General features: G+C 40.9%; 1 protein-coding gene and 1 pseudogene across 1 annotated transcript; both read right to left on the bottom strand.

Annotated features, from left to right (window-relative positions):
* Nucleotides 1-1,634: 1,634 nt before the first annotated feature.
* On the bottom strand, nt 1,635-7,471 carry LOC145875826 (uncharacterized). Its single transcript, XM_082971633.1, has 2 exons — nt 7,450-7,471; nt 1,635-3,025 (listed from the first exon to the last, which is right to left on the bottom strand). Exons 1-2 carry the CDS (start codon nt 7,469-7,471, stop codon nt 1,635-1,637), a joined length of 1,413 nt encoding a protein of 470 aa, XP_082827759.1.
* Nucleotides 7,472-11,059: 3,588 nt separating this feature from the next.
* LOC145875827 (uncharacterized) lies at nt 11,060-14,786 on the bottom strand (annotated as a pseudogene).
* Between the last annotated feature and the right edge of the window lie 11,793 nt (nt 14,787-26,579).

A 26,579-nucleotide genomic window follows, 5' to 3' on the forward strand; every position in this document is an offset into this window, starting at 1 on the left:
AAGAGTGCCTTGGTCCTCCTTTCTTTTTGATGACCTACTCACCCCTTTTACCAAAGAGCACCTTCTGTCTACAAACATTTACTATTGTGTATCCTGGGTAGCGCTTCCCTTCCTCATTTTTCTACTAGTTGAAAATAACTTCCATTTCACATTATAATCAACTACAATGCTTCACCTTCACCAATATAAACATGGTGTCTACTGGCTGTCAACAATTATAAACAAGAAAAAATATATATATTCTCCCCACTAGCTTCTAGAACTCTCATCTTCCTAAAACTCACTAGCTTCTAGAACTCTCGTCTCCTTGGAACGAGTCCAAACAAAACTCATCTCCAATACGGAAAAACATGCAGTCATAATAAATTGTGATCCATGGCAACGCACTAGCTAAACACAAAACACTCAACTTTTTAACTGCCCACCCTTGAGACAATCAGCAACCAAGTTGTCCTCACCACAGACATGTCTGATTTCAAGAGGAAACTCCTGCAATATCCATAGTAACTTTCCACCTCACTGCAGAGCTTCTCTCTCTTTTCAGGGTTCACTAGATAGGCATGTTGTTGGATCGGGGCCCGGTCCCCAATGTCATGCTCTAGTACATTTGGGTTGGCACATCTGAGAATGAACCCTGATATTTTAAAAGCAGGGCAACAATGTCAATATAATTGTACCAAAAATTGTCAGTTGGTTGCATGAATAAATATCATCAATAAATCGATTACTAAATCTGATCATGAAATGTAAATATGAAATATTTGGTTGCATAGTCATATTTTCAATGTCTTTTCAATGACATGTTGCTAGATGGGATATCCCCAATGTCAAAACACAGTTTTAACGTGTCCTAATCAATAACCAATATGCAGAAACAGTTTGGGATATATTGAAAACCTAAACATAAAATGTGCTATATACACAAACATCTGCCACAATAATCATATTACTTAAACAAGCACCTTATAAACTGCACAAGCACCAAAAATGCTGTTGTTTTGACAAGTAGCAATAAATCACTGATATCGATTAGGGGGGAAATCAGGTTGTACGTGATGTTGAAACTAACAACTAAACAAAACACATGGAAATGGGAGATATATTTTACCTCACTGATTAGAGGACAACCTGCAGAAGACAGTCAGCTACATTTTGGAGTGATGCATTTAAATGTAGGGGTCGCTAAACAAAGGAACACAACACTTATTTGTCATAACTCATCGATATCATGTTAAAATCATTTGTGTGACAGGAGGGAGATGAAGTTGCACGTCCTGTTAAAACGAACAGCTCAAAAAGCACACGGAATCTGGGAATAATGTGTACATCCCTGGTTAGAGGACAATTTGTAGAAAGCAGCTAGCTACATTTTGAAGTGTTGCATTTTGATTCAAGTGCGTCACCAACATGGTAAGTGTAACACAGCTCTTTTTTTGTTAGTCACTTTTTGTTAAATCACATAAATAGTACTCTTCCATTTCTGAGCCTGGATTTTCCCCCTGAGGTTAATATCCATATCATGTTGAAATCAATAGAACAGGGGACAAACGTTTAGGGTTCTACATTGTGACATCATTAAAATACTCCTACTACAATGTTTAAACATTCTACATTGTGACATCATATCATTGATATCATGAAACAACTCCTTCATGTATTTTCTGATGTTTAATCAGAGATCTGTTATCAGAGTATCTCTTCCCACATTGATCACAGCTAGGAGATTTCTCTCCTGTGTGTGTTCTCTGATGTGATACTAGGCTGGTTAGCCAAGAAAATCTTGTCCCACATTGACTACAGCTACATTGTTTCTCTCCTGTGTGTGTTCTCTGGTGTATAGTGAGATAGCTAGACGTAGAAAAACTCTTCCCACATTGAGTACAGCTATATGGTTTCTCTCCTGTGTGTGTTCTCTGGTGTATAGTGAGATAGCTAGATGTAGAAAAACTATTCCCACATTGGTTACAGCTAAAAGGTTTCTCTCCTGTGTGTGTTCTCTGGTGTATAGTGAGATAGCTAGATGTAGAAAAACTATTCCCACATTGGTTACAGCTATAAGATTTCTCTCCTGTGTGTGTTCTCTGGTGTAATATCAGGCCGTCTGACCGAGTAAAACTCTTCCCACATTGATTACAGCAATAAGGTTTCTCTCCTGTGTGTGTTTTCTGGTGCATCTTCATATTCTGTGAAGTTGAGAATATTTTTCCACAATCTGAACAGTGGAAAGATTTCTCTCCTGTGTGTGTTTTCTGGTGTAGAGTCAGAGAGCCAGATGCAGCAAAACTCTTCCCACATTGATCACAGCTATATTGTTTCTCTCCTGTGTGTGTTTTCTGGTGTAATATCAGGCTGTCTGGCCGAGTAAAACTCTTCCCACATTGATTACAGCTATAAGGTTTCTCTCCTGTGTGTACTCGCTGGTGTTTAGTCAGATGGCAAGATGAAATATAAGTCTTCCCACATTGATCACAGCTATAAGGTTTCTCTCCTGTGTGTGTTCTCTGGTGTATTATCAGGCTGTCTGGCCGAGTAAAACTCTTCCCACATTGATTACAGCTATAAGGTTTCTCTCCTGTGTGTACTCGCTGGTGTCTACTCAGATGGCAAGATGAAATATAAGTCTTCCCACATTGATCACAGCTATAAGGTTTCTCTCCTGTGTGTGTTCTCTGGTGTGATAACAGGTTGCTTGACTGAGTAAAACTCTTCCCACATTGAGTACAGCTGTACGGTTTCTCTCCAGTGTGAATTCTCAGGTGTACTTTTAGTGCTTTTAAACTTGAGTAACTCTTCCCACAATCAAAACAGTGGTGAGATTTCTCTCCTGTGTGTGTTCGCTGGTGTATTTTAAGTTCTGATGAAGATTTGCAATGTTTTCCACAGTCAGAGCAGCAGATAGATTTCTTCCCTGTGGGTCTCTGCTGGTGTTTCTTGAGGTGATAGAATCTGGACAGACTCTTCTCTGACTCGTCAGCATCATTGTGTTGAGGCTCCCCAGAGGATCCATGATAGTCACGTCTCTCTCCTGTGTGAACAAGTCAGACAGATAGTTAAAGGCTCACAACAGCAGAAATCCACTGAAAAAGGTGATGCCAACAGCGTAGCCATGATACTGTACAACAATTGACGTCTGTAATGAATGTTAAAATGACTTGACAATTGTCTTAAGACAGTCAAGTGAGCAACAATAGTCATATTTAGTCTTGTTTTCACATTAGTAGTAACTAGAAATAAGTAAAAGGTGTTGAACTCCTAAGCAGTGTGCCAGGCGACTTTTGTTCTCAAATATAGGCACCTTTCTGTGTTTGCTAAAATTGCGACAAGGGCGATGCGCACACAATTTGATTGCAGAAACACCTCCCTGCTAATGCAGAAACCGCTAGTTATGGATGTAGTATATCTGCCTGGAGCAAAAATGGTGAGCAAGTGGCCTAAGCTGTGCCATTAGAGATTCTGGGTTCGAGTCCAAGCTCTGTTGCAGCCGGCCGCGACCGGGAGGCCCATGGGGCGACGCACAATTGGCCCAGCGTCGTCCGGGTTAGGGGAGGGTTTGGCCGGCAGGGATATCCTTGTTTCATCGCGCACTGGCGACTCCTGTGGCAGGCCGGGCGCAGTGCACGCTGACCAGGTTGCCAGGTGTACAGTGTTTCCTCCGACACATTGGTGCTGCTGGCTTCCGGGTTGGATAGGCATTGTGTCAAGAAGCATCGCGGCTAGGTTGGGTTGTGTTGTGTTTCGGAGGACGCATGGCTCTCGACCTTCGCCTCTCCAGAGTCCGTATGGGAGTTGCAGCAATGAGACAAGACTATGTACCAATTGGGGAGAAAAAAGGGGTGAAAAAAAAAATATATTTAACAAATGGTGAGCAAAGATTAGTTTTCACAATGTATTCTGAATATTACAGCACTAGATCAGGAGTGTTACTCAAGGAAACTCACATTAAGCTCTGTGTCTATTCACTAATTCACCACCGTGGGGGAAACTCAGGGGAGTTCTCATAGGCTGACAGCAAAAATAGCCTCCATTTACAGGTTGATTATGATTATTATTATCATTTGACACTACTTTGGATTATAATTGTAAGGCTCGTTTGAATGTCCTGATTTAATATAATATTTGTGTTATTGTCAAATGTACTACTTTATATTTAAAAACGACTTCAACCAGTAAAATGCTCATTGGCTAGTTTTCCATCAGCCTGACATCAGCCTGACAATGAGGTTTTGTCCACTAAGTGTATGCCAAAATGGTCTATAATCTCACCTAACAATAACATAGACCTACTGTAGGACCCATAACTTCACCTAACAACAACATAGACCTAGGACTATAAATCATTTAATATTTTAGGTGAAACAAGGAGACTAAAATGTCTTTGTCATGACAATTCATAACCTGATCACCAGATAATTTTGTGAATAATCCCACTAGGCTACTCTGTAATGTGTTGTCATTCTAAATGTCCTGAATAAAGGAAAATAGCTCTGTGTGTTGTACAATAGCCTATCCATCAAGGAACAGTTCTCTACACATTATGAGCTAAGTATCTCCGTTTCCAAACGGACTAACGAGACCCTACTGTAAATCAAGTAGACAATAACACATTATAAATATCGATTTGTTTGGGATGTTGGATCCAACGTGGAGCACGGCATAACTGTCTTTACCGGTGTAATGAATGAAGAACTACGTTTGACTGGCATGCAGAAAATGATTTCCTGGATCAGCTGATGATAGTTGAACATGTGACTGTAACTAAACAGCTACAGTATTAAGTATTATGTGTAATTATTGAAGAACCGCATTAATGACAGTATCCATTTGGGAGTTGTCAATAAAGTTAAGGTGACTCTCGGTTAGAACCATTGGATTTAGTAAACTGAAATGATTTAGGATTTCTGTGCCCATGAAAACTGTTTTCCCAGCGTAACATAAGGAGACACTAAATGTTACGTAGTTAGAGAGCATTTCAGAGATCTGAATATACAAAACAACTGTCCGACAGCAAGATCCAGTATTTAAGTTAAAGTTCATCATATGACAAGCTTAACGTTATGACTATAACTACTGTTCCCTGAAGGAGGGAAACTAGGTACAACATACTATTAAATCCACACGTTATGACTATAACTACTGTTCCCTGAAGGAGGGAAACTAGGTACAACATACTATTAAATCCACTGGCTTACTGGTGTTCTTCCATGCCGTCCATGGGAGGGGTGCGTCACTTGAGTGGGTTGAGTCACTGACGTGGTCTTCCTGTCTGGGTTGGCGCCCCCCCTTGGGCTGTGCCGTGGCGGAGATCTTTGTGGGCTATACTCGGCCTTGTCCCGGGATGGTATGTTGGTGGTTGGAGATATCCCTCCAGTGGTGTGGAGGCTGCGCTTTGGCAAAGTGGGTGGGGTAATATCCTACCTGTTTGGCCCTGTCCGGGGGTTTCATCAGATGGGGCCACAGTGTCTCCTGACCCCTCCTGTCTCAGCCTCCAGTATTTATGCTGCAGTAGTTTATGTGTCGGGGGGGCTAGGGTCAGTCTGTCACATCTGGAGTATTTCTCTTGTCTTTTCCGGTGTCCTGTGTGAATTTAAATATGCTCTCTCTAATTCTCTCTTTCTCGGAGGACCTGAGCCCTAGGACCATGCCTCAGGACTACCTGGCTTGATGACTCCTTGCTGTCCCCAGTTCACCTGGCCGTGCTGCTGCTCCAGTTCAAACTATTCTGCCTGCAGCTATGGAACCCTGACCTGTTCACCGGAGGTGCTACCTGTCAAAGACCTGTTGTTTTCAACACTCTAGAGAGCAGGAGCGGTAGAGATACTCTCAAAGATCGGCTATGAAAAAGCCAACTGACACTTACTCTTGTGTTACTGACTTGTTGCACCCTCGACAACTACTATGATTATTATTATTTGACCATGCTGGTCATTTATGAACATTTGAACATCTTGGCCATGTGCTGTTATAATCTCCACCCGGCACAGCCAGAAGAGGACTGGCCACCCCTCATAGCCTGGTTCCTCTCTAGGTTTCTTCCTAGGTTTTGGCCTTTCTCTGGAGTTTTTGCTAGCCACCGTGCTTCTACACCTGCATTGCTTGCTGTTTGAGGTTTTAGGCTGGGTTTCTGTACAGCACTTTGTGATATCAGCTGATGTAAGAAATACATTTGATTTGATTTGTGACTATAATTACTGTTCCCTGAAGGAGGGAAACTAGGTACAACATACTATTAAATCCACACCTCGCTGGAAGCCCCGCATTCCACAGGTGATGAGCGTGAGACTCGGATATATTCCTTAAAGATACCAACTCAATACCTACGTTCGTCTACATATGGGTTGTTTAAATTGTATCTAATTATATTCCCAGTATTACTTCATCAAATCTCTAGTAATCATTATACACACATACAATTCATCATATTTTCATATATTCACAGAATCCATATAAAACGTAAGAAATTCTCAGGTAGTCACGACAACCATTCCATTTGCTTTTTCAGGGACTCTCCATAGCAACGAAGCATCTCTCCAAACATCCTCCCAGCAGAACAAAAAATAAACTTTAGTTTCCCAGACAATGACCATGGGATCCTCAACGGTTCTCTAACCTCCCAGAGACCACGGCAAAATCAAGCCTCCCAGGAACTATAGACCTTCCGCTGCTTTCTAAAATATCATCCCCCTCTCAATACCACCCCGTGATCTTCTATGATGGGCAGTGAAGGAACAGAACCCCAAGATAACGTTATAATAAAGCTTATTATCCACATGTCAATCATCTGATTAAGCATATTTATATATGAGGAACTATAGATCTCTAGGAGGAACTATAGATCTCTAGGAGGAACTATAGATCTCTAGGAAGAACTATAGATCTCTAGGAGGAACTATAGATCTCTAGGAGGAACTATAGATCTCTAGGAGGAACTATAGATCTCTGTTACTATCCAAACATCAGATTATGACTCAATCACACAACTCTCATACCACAGTCACACAACTCTCATACCACAGTCACACAACTCTCATATCACAGTCACACAACTCTCATATCAGAAAATATGAAATGGGGTCCAGGTTTAAAATAATTACATGTTTAAAACAATTACAGGTGCACCTTACTATCTTGTACTATATCATAAATGGTCTTAACTAGTAAACACAGATTCTAGTTGTCATCTAGTTCACACAGATTCTAGTTGTCATCTCGTTCACACAGATTCTAGTTGTCATCTCGTTCACACAGATTCTACTTGTCATCTCGTTCACACAGATTCTAGTTGTCATCTCGTTCACACAGATTCTAGTTGTCATCTCGTTCACACAGATTCTAGTTGTCATCTCGTTCACACAGATTCTAGTTGTCATCTCGTTCACACAGATTCTAGTTATCATCTCGTTCACACAGATTCTAGATATTTAACGCTAAATGACCGAACCCAGGGCATACCTGGCAGCACGTTTAAAATCATTGGAATTCACCACTTCTGAGAGTCACACAGACACTTTTCAGAATGAGGTCCTTCTTCCAATAGAGTTTAACCAGGTACCGTGTTTCACACAGAACCCACAGTCACCCTGGCCCCTCACCCCTACAGACCAATCCCCACTGTGATCAATTCAGTGTCAGGACAGCTCTAGGTCGCCCGCAACCGACCAATGATAGGTGTCTGAGTCGACTGACTCTCAGATCATCCTCCACTGACTCGGCCCTGTTTACGCCTCCAAGGTGCCCCCTCACACAGGAATACACACTCAGAGCCTACTGACTGGGCCCTGTTTACACCTCCACACAGGAATACACACTCAGAGCCTCCTGACTGGGCCCTGTTTACACCTCCACACAGGAATACACACTCAGAGCCTACTGACTGGGCCCTGTTTACACTTCCACACAGGAATACACACTCAGAGCCTACTGACTGGGCCCTGTTTACACCTCCACACAGGAATACACACTCAGAGCCTACTGACTGGGCCCTGTTTACACCTCCACACAGGAATACACACTCAGAGCCTCCTGACTGGGCCCTGTTTACACCTCCACACAGGAATACACACTCAGAGCCTCCTGACTGGGCCCTGTTTACACCTCTACACAGGAATACACACTCAGAGCCTACTGACTGGGCCCTGTTTACACCTCCACACAGGAATACACACTCAGAGCCTCCTGACTGGGCCCTGTTTACACCTCCACACAGGAATACACACTCAGAGCCTCCTGACTGGGCCCTGTTTACACCTCCACACAGGAATACACACTCAGAGCCTCCTGACTGGGCCCTGTTTACACCTCTACACAGGAATACACACTCAGAGCCTACGAGGATTTTCTAAAAACTCCACTTTACGTGTTTCGCTCACCTCTTTATTTTTTTTAAACTACGTTCGAGATGTGGTATCCACTCGGCTCGCTGCCTCTCAGATCAAAGGTGGGTCCATCTGCTCCGTTCCTGAAGTGTGGTCTCCCTGAGATCCCAAGTTAGAGGGGTCCCTGGTGCACCATTTACCCAGGTCATCAGGAGCGGTCACCAAGTGAAGATTCACATCCCCATCGCCAAATGTGGTGTTAATTTCTTTAATATCAAATGAGGAGACAAACTTATCACACAAGTCAGAGTTACTCTAAAACTAAATCTTTATTCACTTATAAGGCAGCAGGTCAATACAACACACACATACAAAGTGAATCGATTGAGTGTTCTACGATAATGATGGCTGGTAGACGAATCACCCCCAGATGATTCATTGAGAGATGAATCACCCCCAGATGATTCATTGAGAGATGAATCACCCCCAGATGATTCATTGAGAGATGAATCACCCCCAGATGATTCGTTGAGAGATGAATCACCCCCAGATGATTCGTTGAGAGCCATGAGACAAAAGTACAAAGGTCTTTTAAAGCCAAGACACACCCCTTTCAACCTACATGACCAACAACAGATGTATAGAACGGGTCACAAGGTTAAGATTTGTATGAAAGATACTTATAATTCTCAGCAGACAGTATCTGCTGTAAAAACAGTACTCTGTGTAGAGACCAGGGTCTGGCCCTGGGGTCATCTCTCCCTGGTACCATATAGAACAGAAACATTAACTCATGTTCTGGAATGCAGTCTCTTTAGGTTTTATCACCCAAAAGACATTGTAAATCTCCTGTCAGTGTTTTCTCCCAGAGGCCCATCCTCAGTAGAACACACAGACACAATAGTTCTAAGAACCCTCTATTCTGTTGCATAAAACAACCATTTGATGCAATAAAAGTATTATAACATAATCTTGTAGTTTTGCTCTCAGTGTCCACTGAAAGTTGACTAGTAACAACAACTGGGACCTAAAAGACACCCACCATGAGACCCACTAAATCTGCCCAAGAAGAGGCAAACAAAAGAAAAACCCACACCAAACTTAAAGACAGGAAGTAAACCAAAAAGGTGGAGCAACTAAAGGTGTTGACTCTCCACATGTATCAAGACAACTGGAGCACTGGGCCAGACACTCTTAAATAGAACCTGGACCAGCTCAGGTGAAACACCTTCCCACTAACGAGATGGACAAGCCAGCACAGGTGTAACACATACTGACTAACCAGGCGACACCAATATGTACCCAAGACACATTTCAGTTGAATGCATTCAGTTGTACAATCAATCAATTCAGATCAAATTTATTTATATAGCCCTTCTTACATCAGCTGATATCTCAAAGTACTGTACAGAAACCCAGCCTAAAACCCCAAACAACAAACAATGCAGGTGTAGAAGCACGGTGCCGAGGAAAAACTCCCTAGGAAAAACTCCCTAGAAAGGCCAAAACCTAGGAAGAAACCTAGAGAGGAACCAGGCTATGAGGGGTGGCCAGTCCTCTTCTGGCTGTGCAGGGTGGATATTATAACAGAACATGGCCAAGATGTTTAAATGTTCATAGATGACCAGCAGGGTCAAATAATAATAATCACAGTGGTTGTCGAGGGTGCAACAAGTACCTCAGGAGTAAATGTCAGTTGGCTTTTCATAGCCAATCATTCAGAGTATCTCTACAACTTCCATTTCACGTAATCATCTACAAAGCTTCACCTTCTACAATATAAACATGGTGTCTACTGGCTGTCAACAATTAAAAACAAGAAAAAACACGTATTTCTAAATAATAATATACAATAGGATTCTTTTTTTTCTCCTTTTTCTTTCTATAGAATCCTAAATCCCACTAGCTTCTAGAACACTCCTCTTCCTAAAACTCACTAGCTTCTAGAACTCTCCTCTTTCTAAATCCCACTAGCTTCTAGAACACTCGTCTTCCTAAAACTCACTAGATTCTAGAACACTCGTCTTCCTAAAACTCACTAGATTCTAGAACACTCCTCTTCCTAAAACTCACTAGATTCTAGAACTCTCGTCTTCCTAAAACTCACTAGCTTCTAGAACTCTCGTCTCCTTGGAACGAGCCCAAACAAAACTCATCTCCAATACGGAAAAACGTGCAGCCAAAATAAATTCTGATCCATGGCAACGCACTGCCTAAACACAAAACACAAATCTTATATCCATTTGGGGGGAAATCAGGTTGAACCTGCTCCTGAAACTAACACAACAAAACAAAAAACACATGGAAATGGAGATATCTTTTACCTCACTGGTTAGAGGACAACCTGCAGAAGACAGTCAGCTACATTTTGGAGTGATGCATTTAAATGTAGGGGTCACTAAACAAAGGAACACAACACTTATTTGTCATCACTCATCGATATCATGTTGAAATCAATTGTGTGAGAGGAAGGAGATGAGGTTGCACGTCCTGTTAAACTAACAGCTCAAAAACCACACGGAATCTGGGAATAATGTGTACATCCCTGGTTAGAGGACAATTTGTAAAAAACAGCTATCTACATTTTGATTCAAGTGGGTCACCAATACTGTAAATGTAACACAGCTCTTTTTTTGTTAGTCACTTTTTGTTAAATCTCATAAATAGTAATCCTCCAATTCAGAGCCTGGATTTTCCCCCTGAGGCTAATATCCATATCATGTTGAAATCAATAGAACAGGGGGCAAACGTTTAGGGTTCTACATTGTGACATCATTAAAATATATTGATATCATTTAACAACTCCTTCATGTATTTTCTGATATTTGATCAGAGGTCTTTTATCAGATTATCTCTGGTCACAGCTATAAGGCTGTGTGTGTTCTCTTGTGTACTGTCAGCTCTCCAGATCGACCAAAACTCTTCCCACAATGATTACAGCTAAAAGATTTCTCTCCTGTGTGTATTCTCTGGTGCACTGTCAGCTCTCCAGATCGACCAAAACTCTTCCCACACTGATCACAGCTAAAAGATTTCTCTCCTGTGTGTGTTCTCTGGTGTAAAGTCAGAGAGCCAGACTTACTAAAACTCTTCCCACATTGATTACAGCTATAAGGTTTCTCTCCTGTGTGTATTCTCTGGTGCACTGTCAGCTCTCCAGATCGACCATAACTCTTCCCACACTGATCACAGCTAAAAGATTTCTCTCCTGTGTGTGTTCTCTGGTGTAAAGTCAGAGCCAGACTTACTAAAACTCTTCCCACATTGATTACAGCTATAAGGTTTCTCTCCTGTGTGTATTCTCTGGTGCACTGTCAGCTCTCCAGATCGACCATAACTCTTCCCACACTGATCACAGCTAAAAGATTTCTCTCCTGTGTGTGTTCTCTGGTGTAAAGTCAGAGAGCCAGACTTACTAAAACTCTTCCCACATTGATCACAGCTATAAGGTTTCTCTCCTGTGTGTATTCTCTGGTGCACTGTCAGCTCTCCAGATCGACCATAACTCTTCCCACATTGATCACAGCTATAAGGTTTCTCTCCTGTGTGTATTCTCTGGTGTAGAGTCAGCGTGCTAGATGCAGCAAAACTCTTCCCACATTGACCACAGCTATAAGGTTTCTCTCCTGTGTGTGTTCTCTGGTGTAAAGTCAGAGAGCCAGACATACTAAAACCCTTCCCACATTGATCACAGCTATAAGATTTCTCTCCTGTGTGTGTTCTCTGGTGTGATATCAGGCTGGTTGACTGAGTAAACCTCTTCCCACATTGACCACAGCTATAAGATTTCTCTCCTGTGTGGGTTCTCTGGTGTAAAGTCAGAGAGCCAGACTTACTAAAACTCTTCCACATTGATCACAGCTATAAGATTTCTGTCCTGTGTGTGTTCTCTGGTGCACTGTCAGATCTCCAGATCGACCAAAACGCTTCCCACACTGATCACAGCTATAAGGTTTCTCTCCTGTGTGCGTTCTCTGGTGTCGAGTGAGAGTGCTAGGTGCAGCAAAACTCTTCCCACATTGACCACAGCTATATGGTTTCTCTCCTGTGTGTGTTCTCTGGTGTAAAGTCAGAGAGCCAGACTTACTAAAACTCTTCCCACATTGATCACAGATATAAGATTTCTCTCCTGTGTGTGTTCTCTGGTGTAATGTCAGCTGGCCAGATTGAACAAAACTCTTCCCACATTGACCACAGCTATAAGATGTCTCTCCTGTGTGGATTCTCTGATGAATTTTAATGCCTGATGAGGTGAATCTCTTCCCACAGTCAGAGCAGCAGTGAGTTCTCTTCCCTGTGGATCTCTGCAGGTGTTTATTGAGGTGTTCTAATGTGGAGAGACTCTTCTCTGCCTCATCAGCATCATGAGGTTGTTGAGGCTCCCCAGAGGATCCACGATAGTCCCATATCTCTCCTGTGTGAACAACAAAGTCAGACAGATGATTAAAGGCCCACAACAGCGGTAATCCACTGTAAAAGGTGATGCCAACAGCGTAGCCATGATGTTATACAACAATTGACGTCTGTAATGAATGTTAAAATGATTTAACAATTGTCTTAAAATGAGCAAGAACAGTCATATTTTGTCTTGTTTTCACATTAGTAGTAACATCTAAGATTGTAGGCTAGAAATAAGTTATTCATGTTGTTGAACCTCTAAGCAGTGTGCCAGACGACTTTTGGTCTCCAATATAGGCCCCTTTCTGTGTTTGCTAAAATTGCTGCATGAGGGCGATGCACACACAAAAATGTAATTTGGTTGTAGAAACTCCTCCCTGCTAATGAGGAAACCGATAGTTATGGATGTAGTGTATCTGCTAATGAGGAAACCGATAGTTATGGATGTAGTATATCTGCCTGGAGCAAAAATGGTGAGCAAAGATTTTAGTTTTTCACAATGTATTCTGAATGTGAATGGGGGAAAACTCAGGGAAGTAACTTCCATTTCCAGGTTGCTTATGAGTGCATTTCACACTACTTTGGATTATAATTGTAAAGCTCGTTTGAATGTCCTGCTTAATATAATGTTTGCTACAGTATTAAGAACCGAGTTAATGACAGTATCCATTTGGGTGTTGTCAATAAAGTTATGATTTTTTAAATGTATTTTTTATTACATTTTGTTTTTCACCTTTATTTAAGCAGGTAGGCCAGTTGAGAACAAGTTCTCATTTACAACTGCGACCTGGCCAAGATAAAGCAAAGCAGTGCGACACAAACAACACAGAGTTACACATGGAATAAACAAACGTACAGTCAATAACACAATAGAAAAATCTATATACAGTGTGTGCAAATGGAGTACGGAGGTAAGGCAATAAATAGGCCATAGTAGCGAAGTAATTACAATTTAACAAATGAACACTGGAGTGATAGATGTGCAGATGATGATGTGCAAGTAGAAATACTGGTGTGCAAAAGAGCAAAAAAGTAAATAAAAACATGGGGATGAGGTAGGCAGTTGGATGGGCTATTTACAGATGGGCTATGTACAGCTGCAGCGATCGGTAAGCTGCTCAGATAGCTGATGCTTAAAGTTAGTGAGGAAGATATATGTCTCCAACTTCAGCGATTTTTGCAATTCGTTCAAGTCATTGGCAGCAGAGAACTGGAAAGAAATGTGTCCAAAGTAGGTGTTGGCTTTGGTGATGACCAGTGAGATATACCTGTCTGAGTGCGTGCTATGGGTGGGTGTTGCTATGGTGACCTGTGAGCTGAGTGAAGGCGGCCTAGCAAAGACTTATAGATGACCTGGAGCCAGTGGGTTTGGCGACGAATATGTAGAGAAGGCCAGCCAACGAGAGCATACAGGTCGCAGTGGTGGGTGGTATATGGGGATTTGGTGACAAAACGGATGGCACTGTGATAGACTGCCTCCAGTTTGCTGAGTAGAGTGTTGGTGGCTATTTTGAAAATGACATCGCCGAAGTCAAGGATCGGCAGGAAAGTCAGTTTAACGAGGGTATGTTTGGCAGCGTGAGTGAAGGAGGCTTTGTTGCGAAATATGAAGCTGATTCTAGATTTCATTTTGGATTGGAAATGCTTAACTTCATCGGGGTAGGGGGCAGTATTTTCACGTCCGGATGAAAAGCGTGCCCAGAGTAAACTGCCTGCTACTCAGGCCCAAAAGCTAGAATATGCATATAATTAGTAGATTTGGATAGAAAACACTGAAGTGTCTAAAACGGTTTGAATAATGTCTGTGAGTATAACAGAACTCATATGGCAGGCAAACCTTAGAAAAATCCAACCAGGAAGTGTGGAAATCTGAGGTTTGTAGTTTTTCAAGTGATTGCCTATCTAACACACAATATACATCCAATATACAGTGTCTTTGGGGTCATTTTGCACTTCCTAAGGCTTCCACTAGATGTCAACAGTCTTTAGAATGTTGTTTCAGGCTTCTACTGTGAATGGGGAGAGAATAAGAGCTGATTGAGTCAGGTGTCTTATTTTAGTTACGTGCGCAGCCATGAGCACAAGCTCAGTTCTCTTTCCTTTATGGAGACAAAGGAATTATCCGGTTGGAATATTTTTGAAGATTTATGATAAAAACATCGTTTGACGTGTTTCTACAAACTGTAATATAACTTTTTTGACTTTTCGTCTGGACTTTAGTGCGCGCGCCTTCTGCATTTGGAATAGTGAACCTAACGCGCGAACAAAATGGAGGTATTTGGACATAAACATGAACTTTATCGAACAAAACGTACATGTATTGTGGAACTGGGATTCCTGGGAGTGCATTCCGATGAAAATCATCAAAGGTAAGTGAATATTTATAATGGTATTTGTGACTTCTGTTGACTCCACAACATGGCGGGTATCTGTATGGCTTGTTTTGGTGTCTGAGCGCTGTACTCAGATTATTGCAAAGTTTGCTTTCGCCGTAAAGCTTTTTTGAAATCTGACACAGCGGTTGCATTAAGGAGAAGTATATCTTTAATTCTATGCATAACAGTTGTATATTTTATCAACGTTTATGATGAGTATTTCTGTAAATTGATATGCTCATTCACCAGAGGTTTTGGAGGCAAAACATTTCTGAACATTACATGCCAATGTAAAATGGGGTTTTTGGATATAAATATGAACTTTATCGAGCAAAACATACATATATTGTGTAACATGAAGTCCTATGAGTGCCATCTGATGAAGATCATCAAAGGTTAGTGATTAATTTTAGCTGTATTTCTGGTTTTTGTGACGCCTCTCCTTGCTTGGAAAATGGCTGTGTGGTTTTTCTTGTCTAGGTGGTGTCCTAACATAATCTAATGCTATGCTTTCGCCGTAAAGCATTTTTGAAATCTGACACTGTGGTTGGATTAATGAGAAGTGTATCTTTAAAATGGTGTATAATACTTGTATGTGTGAGAAATTTGAATTATGAGATTTTTGTTGTTTTGAATTTGGCGCCCTGCTATTTCAATGGCTGTTGGCGAGGTGGGACGGTAGCGTCCCACCTACCCCAGAGAGGTTTTAACATGCCGGTACATACTGCTGTAATAACATGCAAGCAAATTGTCAGCCAAAATATTGTGTAAGGTAACTTACTTGAAAAGAAATGTCTTTATTACATTGCTTAACATGTTCTTAACATTTGTCATAATTAGTTAAAGCAATGAATTTGTTTCGGCTCTCGTTGGACTTCGGCTGCATATTTTCCGCCATTTTATTCAAATCTGAAAATGTTGTGAAGCTACGTCCATTTCATGAAGAATTGCATTATGGGCCCTAAAGTACTGCGTGTATACGTCGTATTTTGGCGAATTTAGTACGACATCCGGGAACTTTTGGCATACTAACTACATCATAACCGCCATCGATAAGAGACATTACTGTGCAGCCGTATTCATCGACCTGGCCAAGGCTTTCGACTCTGTCACTCACCACATTCTTATTGGAAAAATCGACAGCCTTGGTTTCTCAAATGATGGCCTCGCCTGGTTTACCAACTACTTCTCTGATAGAGTTCAGTGTGTCAAATCGGAGGGCCTGTTGTACGGGCCTCTGGCAGTCTATGGGGGTGCCACAGGGTTCAATTCTCGGGCCGACTCTCTTCTCTGTATACATCAATGATGTCGCTCTTGCTGCTGGTGAGTCTCTGATCCACCTCTACGCAGATGACACCATTCTGTATACTTCTGGCCCCTCTTTGGACACTGTGTTAACCTCTATGGGCTAGGTGGGACGCTTGCCACACTGTCCGATTTCAAAAAGGCTTTACAACGAAAGCAAAACATTAGATTATGTCAGCAGAGTACCAAGCCAGAAATAACCAGACACCCATTTTTCAAGCCAGCATATAATGTCACCAAAACCCAGAAGACAGCTAAATGCAGCACTCACCTTTGATGATCTTCATCAGATGACAACCCTAGGACATTATGTTATACAATACATGCATGTTTTGTTCAATTAAGTTCATATTTATATCAAAAAACAGCTTTTTACATTAGCATGTGACGTTCAGAACTAGCATACCCCCCGCAAACTTCCGGGGAATTTGCTAACAATTTACTAAATTACTCACGATAAATGTTCACAAAAAGCATAACAATTATTTTAAGAATTATAGATACATAACTCCTCTATTCACTCGATATGTCCGATTTTAAAATAGCTTTTTGGTGAAAGCACATTTTGCAATATTCTAAGTACATAGCCCAGGCATCACGTGCTAGCTATTTAGACACCCGGCAAGTTTAGCACTCACCAATATCAGATTTACTATTATAAAAGTTTGTTTACCTTTTGTTGTCTTCGTCAGAATGCACTCCCAGGACTGCTACTTCAATAACAAATGTTGGTTTGGTCCAAAATAATCCATCGTTATATCCGAATAGCGGCGTTTTGTTCGTGCGTCCCAGACACTATCCGAATGGTAAAGAAGGGTCGCACGCATGGCGCAATTCGTGACAAAAAAAATCTAAATATTCCATTACCGTACTTCGAAGCATGTCAACCGCTGTTTAAAATCCATTTTTATGCCATTTTTCTCGTAAAAAAGCGATAATATTCCGACCGGGAATGTCCATTTAGCTAAACAGAGGAATGAAAACAAACCTTTCGGTCGACGCGGGCACGAGCCTGAGTCTCACAGTACTGTAACCAGCCACTACCCAAACGCGCTACTTTGTTTCAGCCAGAGCCTGCAAAGCCACGATTCCGCTTTTTGCCGCCTTCTGAGAACCTATGGCAGCCGTAGGAAGTGTCACGGGACAGCTAAGATCCTCACTCTTCAATAAACAGAGACAAGAACAACAACACCTTGTCAGACAGGCCAGTTCCTGCATGAAATCTTCTCAGGTTTTTTCCTGCCATATGAGTTCTGTTATACTCACAGACACCATTCAAACAGTTTTAGAAACTTTAGGGTGTTTTCTATCCAAAGCCAATAATTATATGCATATTCTAGTTACTGGGCAGGATTAGTAACCAGATTAAATCGGGTACGTTTTTTATCCAGCCGTGAAAATACTGCCCCCTAGCCATAACAGGTTAATACACGTGGGTGGTGTTTATATATGGAAAAATACACATTCGAAATTTTCAACCAATCGATTGGTAGAAACAAAATTAGACTCTTGGTTGGCCAAGATTTATTTTAGTTGGGGACAGCACTAGAAGATGATTTTGGGGCTCCCGAGTGGTGCATTTCAGTGCTTGAGGCGTCACTACAGACCCTGGTTCGAATCCTGGCTGTATCCCAACCGGCCGTGATTGGGAGTCCCATAGGGAGACGCACAATTGGCCAAGCGTCGTCCGTCATTGTAAAAAATAATTTGTTCTTAACTGACTTGTCTAGTTAAATAAAGGTTACATTTGAAAAATATAATAAAACATAGAGCATTCAGAAAGTTCAGACCCCTTCACCTTTTCCACATTTTGTTAAATTACAGCTTTATTCAAATGTTTAATGCCCATCCAAGAGACTGTCGACCAATCATGTTCACATTGTCATGCTGTGACACGAAGTTCCTAAAATACATGTTATAAACTAAGCTAATTGTCCCAAAATCCCTTTTAAAAAGTCAGGGTACGAGTGAGAAACCGTCAAGGCACCAACTTTGAGAAGGTTCTAAAACAAAGGTTTCAAACCAATTCATGAATGTTATTGAAACATATAAATGTTATTGAATCTAGGTATGTTTCACCCTTAATGTAATTGAATCTATGTATACAGTTGAAGTCGGAAGTTTACATACACATTAGCCAAATACATTTAAACTCAGTTTCTCACAATTCCTAACATTTAATCCGAGTGGAAATTCTTCCCTGTCTTAGGTCAAGTAGGATCACCACTTTATTTTAAGAATGTGAAATGTCAGAATAATAGTAGAGAGAATGATTTATTTTAGCTTTTATTTCGTTCATCACATTCCCAGTGGGTCAGAAGTTTACATACACTCAATTAGCATTTGGTTGTATTGCCTTTAAATTGTTTAACTTGGGTCAAACGTTTTGGGTAGCCTCCCACAAGCATCCCACAATAAGTTGGGTGAATTTTGGCCCATTCCTCCTGACAGAGTTGGTGTAACTGAGTCAGGTTTGTAGGTCTCTTTGCTCGTACACGCTTTTTCAGATCTGCCCACAAATGTTCTATAGGATTGAGGTCAGGGCTTTGTGATGGCCATTCCAATACATTGTTGTCCTTCAGCCATTTTGCCACAACTTTGGAAGTATGCTTGGGGTCATTGTCCATATGGAAGACTCACTTGCAACCAAGCTTTAACTTCCTGACGGATGTCTTGAGATATTGCTTCAATATATCGACATACTTTTCCTTCCTCATGATGCCATCTATTTTGTGAACTGCACTAGTCCCTATTGCAGCAAAGCATCCCCACAATATGATGCTGCCACCCCTGTGCTTCACAGTTGGGATGGTGTTCTTCGGCTTGCAAGCCTCCCCCTTTTCCCTCCAAACATAACGATGGTCATTATGTCCAAACAGTTCTATTTTTGTATAATCAGACCAGATGACATTTTTTCAAAATGTACGATCTTTGTCCCCATGTGCAGTTGCAAACCGTAGTCTGGCTTTTTTTTTATGGCAGTTTTGGAGCAGTGGCTTCTTCCTTGGTGAGCGGCCTTTCAGATATAGGACTTGTTTTACTTTGGATATAGATACTTTTGTACCTGTTTCCTCCAGCATCTTCACAAGGTCCTTTGCTGTTGTTCTGGGATTGATTTGCTCTTTTCGCACCAAAGAACGTTAATCTCTAGGAGACAGAACGCGTCTCCTTCCTGAGCGGTATGACAGCCGTGTGGTCCCATGGTGTTTATACTTGCGTACTATTGTTTGTACAGATGAACGTGGTACCTTCAGGCGTTTGGAAATTGCTCCCAAGGATGAACCAGACTGAGGTTTTGGCTGATTTCTTTTGATATTCCCATGATGTCAAGCAAAGAGGCACCGAGTTTGAAGGTATGCCTTGAAACACATCCACAGGTACACCTCCAATTGACTCAAATGATGTCAATTAGCCTATCAGAAGCTTCTAAAGCCATGGCATAATTCTCTGGAATTCTCCAAGCTGTTTAAAGGCACAGTCAACTTAGTGTATGTAAACTTCAAACCCACTGGAATTGTGATACAGTGAATTATAAGTGAAATAATCTGTCTGTAAACAACTGTTGAAAAAATTACTTGTGTCATGCACAAAGTAGATGTCCTAACCGACTTGCCAAAATTACAGTTAGTTAACAAGAAATGTGTGGAGTGGTTGAAAAACGAGTTTTAATGACACCAACATAAGTGTATGTAAACTTCCAATTTGACAACAATTTGACCCCCACAGCAAATCTTAACTGCCAATTATAGAATATACTATATAGCCTTGAAATCAGGTTAAAACTATAATTTTGACCTCATGGGTGGCCAGTCCTTGTATTTATAGTGTAGTCAATTCAGGGGGTAGCCCTGAGCTGGACTCAAACCTGGGTCCAGCAACTGTCAAGCCAACACCTTATAACTGTTACGCCAAGATGTCTGAACTTCTTGAAGAGGTCGCTAGGTTTTGGATTAAGGTTGATACAATAGCTTTCTCTATGAATTTGAGAGTGGTTACACTCCTCCTTCCCCCATCCCTCAGCTGTTTACCAAACCAAGTCTCTGGGCAGCCATTTTGTTTCTGTTGAAAACCTAGGTTGCCCCTTTAAACAAGCCACACAACAATCAATCAACCAATATGCAGTTGAAACAATAACAAAGTTGTAATTCCATCACTGTCTTGGTAATAAGATGATGATGGGGCTGGAGAAATGTAACTAATTTCAAATTCATAGACAGACCTATGGATGCAAGGACAAACCATCCATGATGTCAACATTATAGTTTTAACTATGTTGAGGCTATACAGTGTTGGTTTACATTTCTAAACATTGGAGTAAAAAAAAACGTATTAGGGGTTCTGATGGGGTACAACAGTTGAACTAAGCTCATGAGGCATGTGTTATATTCTTCAAGAATCAATGGTTATAAATAAATAATTATAAAGTCTAAATATGGATGTAGCTATTGCATATTTCCCCTTTAACACCACACATCAGTTCAACAACTGCAGAGTTTGTGCCTCTGTTTTTAAGACAGTACATACTAGTGTTAATCAGGGAACGGTTTCTCAAAACCATCTTATTGCTAAGTTCACCGTTAGAACCATTGGATGCCTTAAGATGCGTTTGGGAAACCGGGCCCAGATATCCAGTTTCCTCCTCTTCTTCTTCCTCCTCCTTTTTCGATGTGACAGTGATCTCCTCCTCCTCCTCTTTCACTCCAAAAACGACATCCTCCTCTTTCTCATCCTCCTCTTCTTTTACTGTAACATCCTCCTCGTCTTTCACTCTGAACGCGTCTTCTTCTTCTTTCACTGTAACAGCCTCACCCTCTACTTCTTGTTTTTGTATTGTAACAGCCTCCTCTTCCTCCTCCTCTTTCACAAGAGTTTCTTTCTCCGTCCAGCAGACCTCCTCTTCTTTAACAGGAGGAGAGTAGCTTAGTAAACTCATGGTCGGAGATGTTAGCTAGTTAGCATTAGCGACTAGCCTAGTTCTAAGATAACTTAGCAAACCAGCTAGCTGACAAACAACGTAAATATAGAATTAAATGGGCCAACACGTACATACGACATAAGTGTGTTTAATACACAGCGACTAATATACACCAAACCAGTGTAAAGAGCGTGAATGTTGTAGCTATGTTTGCTAGAAAGCTACCGAGGTGTCTGACTAGCTGTTGTTGTTGAAGGAGCGTCCCGTCCACTAGATTATACGTCACACTGGCAGCATCGCCTGAACCTAAAAGACGCACATCGCCATCTGCTGACTGGACTGGGCAACGCAGTTGAGGAACCAAACGTTTATTTTTCATTTATTTCAGGAAAGTTTAATATTATATTAAGTCGTTCAAAGAGAAGCATGTGTTGATTGATTCGTGTTTAATGAGTGAGAATATAAAACAAACTTTACACCCACTACATATTTTCATTGAACCATACTTCTGGCATGGATCATTTTGACCCGAGGCATATCTTTTATCATAGCCAAAATGTGGTTTATTCAATTCTTCCAATTTTTCATGACTTTGTCAATCAACTGGTTGTTAATAAATCTAAATCATGGTTTAGTGTTTCTGTATCAATATGGACTTTTAACAAATTCAAATCCTTTGGAGTCATTTTGACCCCAGACAAAAGCACCTTTGATAAATAGGATGTTAATTTCAAATAAAAATCACATTTTATTGGTCACATACACTTGGTAAGCAGATATTATTGCGGGTGTATTGAAATGCTTGTGTTTCTAACTCCAACAGTGCAGTAATATCTAACAAGTAATATTTAACAATTTCACAACATATACCCAATACACACATATCTAAGTATTTGAATCTAAGTTTCTCTGTAGACATGATCCATCCCACCAGAGGGTGGAGGGGCACCTGTATCAGTGTTTTTGACCAGATAGACAACTGCAGACACACAGTATAGTGCCTCCCATTTACTCTCCTAAGATTGGACTTTTCTATACCACGTATCACGTGACTGTGTACAAAACTGCCATTGGTAGAAAACTCTGCCAGTGGTAGACAACTCTGCCAGTGATATACAGTGCATTCGTAAAGTATTCAGACCCCTTCACTTTTCCACATTTTGTTACATTACAGCCTTATTATAAAATTTAATAATTTTTTCCCCTCATCAATCTACACACAATACCCCATAATGACATCACAATACCCCATAATGACATCACAATACCCCATAATGACAAACCAAAAACAGTTTTTTTTTTTAAACATTTTTTCAAATGTATTTTCTTGAGTATTCAGACCCTTTGCTATGAGACTCAGAATTGAGCTCAGATGCATCCTGTTTCCATTGATTATCCTTGAGATGTTTCTACAACTTGATTGGAGTCCACCTGCGGTAAATTCAATTGATTAGACATGATTTGGAAAGGCACACACCTGTCTATGTAAGGTCCCACAGTTTACAGTGCATGTCAGAGCAAAAACCAAGCCATGAGGTCAAAGGAATTGTCCATAGAGCTCTGAGACAGGAATGTGTCGAGAAACAGATCTGGGGAAAGGAGCCAAAAACTTTCTTCAGCATTGAAGGTCCCCAAGAACACAGTGGCCTCCATCATTCTTAAATGGAAGAAGTTTGGAACCACCAAGACTCTTCCTAGAGCTGGCTGCCTGGACAAACTGAGCAATCTGGGGAGAAGGGTCTTGGTCAAGGAGGTGAACAAGAACCCGATGTTCACTCTGACAGAGCTCCAGAGTTACTCTCTGGAGAAGGGAGAACCTTCCAGAACGACAACCATCTCTGCAGCACTCCAGCAATCAGGCCTTAATGTAGCAATGATTAAATTGTCAAAATGTATTTCAATGGACAATTCAGTGAACTGTTCTGTGAAAGGTGTTGGCTAGAGATGACATGCAGGAGCTCGCAGGGATTTGTAGTCTTGCATGTCGTCTACTTTGATGCCAATTAGCATTTTAGATTCCAAGAGTAAAGAGACACAAATATATTGATAAAGTATTTGTATTTATTATGGATCCCCATTAGTTCCTGCCAAGTTAGGTCAGGGAGCGTGCCAGCCTGCCTGAACCGCCCCTGAATTAACAGGTATAAATGATGGATTATGAACTAACAGGTATAAATGATGGGTTATGAATTAACAGGTATAAATGATGGGTTATGAATTAACAGGTATAAATGATGGGTTATGAATTAACAGGTATAAATGATGGGTTATGAACTAACAGGTATAAATGATGGGTTATGAATTAACAGGTATAAATGATGGGTTATGAATGAACAGGTATAAATGATGGGTTATGAATTAACAGGTATAAATGATGGGTTATGAATTAACAGGTATAAATGATGGGTTATGAATTAACAGGTATAAATGATGGGTTATGAATTAACACATCCCCTGCGAGCCCAGGCATTTCAATACATTCAGGATTTCTTACGGTCCATGTGCAATGTATATGGTTATCTCTGTCTCTCTCTCCATCTCTTCTTTAACAAGCAGCCATGTTGTTGTCATTCCACTAGGGACCTGTTTTCAGCATTTTAAGTCTCCAGTCAATAACCAGTGCACTGGGATTATCCCTCTACACCCTTTACACATGTACTGCACTGGGATTATCCCTCTACACCCTTTACACATGTACTGCACTGGGATTATCCCTCAACACCCTTTACACATGTACTGCACTGGGATTATCCCTCTACACCCTTTACACATGTACTGTACTGGGATTATCCCTCAACACCCTTTACACATGTACTGCACTGGAAATATCCCTCTACACCCTTTACACATGTACTGCACTGGAATTATCCCTCAACACCCTTTACACATGTACTGCACTGGAAATATCCCTCTACACCCTTTACACATGTACTGCACTGGAATTATCCCTCAATACCCTTTACACATGTACTGCACTGGAATTATCCCTCAATACCCTTTACACATGTACTGCACTGGAATTATCCTTCTACACATGTACTGCACTGGAATTATCCTTCTACACATGTACTGTACTGGAAATATCCCTCAACACCCTTTACACATGTACTGCACTGGGATTATCCCTCAACACCCTTTACACATGTACTGCACTGGGATTATACCTCTACACATGTACTGCACTGGAATTATCCCTCTACACCCTTTACACATGTACTGTACTGGAAATATCGCTCAACACCCTTTACACATGTACTGCACTGGGATTATCCCTCTACACCCTTTACACATGTACTGCACTGGGATTATCCCTCTACACCCTTTACACATGTACTGCACTGGAATTATCCTTCTACACATGTACTGCACTGGAATTATCCCTCAACACCCTTTACACATGTACTGCACTGGGATTATCCCTCTACACCCTCTACACATGTACTGTACTGGGATTATCCCTCTACACCCTTTACACATGTACTGCACTGGAATTATCCCTTTACACATGTACTGCACTGGAATTATCCCTTTACACATGTACTGTACTGGAATTATCCCTTTACAGTTAGAAGCACTTCCTTTAAGAGTGTGCTCCTAATCTCAGCTCGTTACCTGTATAAAAGACACCTGGGAGACAGAAATCTTTCTGATTGAGAGGGGGTCAAATACTTATTTCCCTCACTAAAATGCAAATCAATTTATAACATTTTTGACATGCATTTTTCTGGATTTTTTTGTTGTTGTTATTCTGTCTCTCACTGCTCAAATAAACCATTAAAATTATAGACTGATTATTTCTTTGTAAGTGGGCAAATGTACAAAATCAGCAGGGGATCAAATACTTTTTCCCCCCACTGTACATCTACATGATGTATTGTTACACCATGTAGGAGCAGTATAGACCTAGTCTGTTCATTATATACATCTACATGATGTATTGTTACACCAAAAAAAAGGGAAATTATATTATTTTATACTAATACAATTGCTCAGAGAAAGAGATTTAGTTTAACATGTAATTCTCAAAAGGCAGGGGTCTGAATTATTGCTACCCATGTTTTCAATACTCCAGCACTCTCCCCTTGGGAGGATAATGACACTGAAATGTTTTATGAGATTAGAGAACACATTGGGTGGGACCTTAGACCCTTCCTCCATACAGAATCTCTCCAGGTCCTTGATTTATTTAGTCTGTCTTATGGACTGCCCTGTTCAATTCAAACCACAGGTTTTCAATGGAGTTCAAGTCCGAAGACTGAGTTGGCCATAGAACATTTTAGATTTTGTGCCCAATTTACAGTTTCTTTGTTTTGCTGGAAGATCCACTTATGGCCAAGTTTCAGCCTCCTAGCAGAGAGGTAACCAGGTTTTGGGCTAAAATATCCTGGTAGTGGTTAAAGTTGATTTATTTTATACATTTTTGCTCATCTTTATCAAGGGTATTAATAACTAGGTGCTTATTTTGATATCTTGTTTTTTGACTGAGTCAAACAGGGACATTGATCTGATTAACACCAGTAAATACAGTGAGTACCATCTAATAAAACAGGGACATTGATCTGATTAACACCAGTAAATACAGTGGAGTAGATGTAGAGTTTGTTTTAAATTCTCATAAAAAACGGAATTAATCAAACAGCACTTGTTGCTTTTTGTACGTGTTGATATAATATTAATATTTAATGGAGAGAAAAAAACGTTTCCCTAAACTGCTTTATAATATTATAATTCAATGAAGAATAAAAATAGTTTTCCCTCCTCAACTGCGTTTCCTCCCTCCAGACAGCAGATGGCGATATGTGTCTTTCAGGCGATGTTTCTAGTGTGACGTATAATCTAGTGGACGGAACGCTTCTTCAACAACTGCAGCCACCTCGGTAGCTCGCTAGCCGACAAAGTCGGAACATTCAAGTTCTTTAGACAATTTCGTGGTTTATTTGTCACTTTGCTTTAAACATACTTATGTGGAAACAACTAGCTACCCCATTTAATTTAATATTTACGTTGTAAGTCAACTAGCTGGCTGGTTAAGTTAGCACTAGCCTAGCTAGCTAACATCCCCGACCATGAGTTCACTAAGCTACTCTCCTCCTGCTAAAGAAGAGGTCTGCTGGACGGAGAAAGAAGCTCTCGTGAAAGAGGAGGAGGAAGAGGAGGCTGTTACAATACAAAAACAAGTAGAGGGTGAGGCTGTTACCGTGAAAAAAGAAGAGAAAGACGTTACAGTGAAAGAAGAGGAAGACGCGTTCAGAGTGAAAGAGGAGGAGGATGTTA

The sequence above is a fragment of the Salmo salar genome, unplaced genomic scaffold (genome assembly GCF_965601325.2).
Source record: "Salmo salar unplaced genomic scaffold, fSalSal1 ptg000360l, whole genome shotgun sequence".
Classification (NCBI taxonomy): Eukaryota; Metazoa; Chordata; class Actinopteri; order Salmoniformes; family Salmonidae; genus Salmo; species Salmo salar.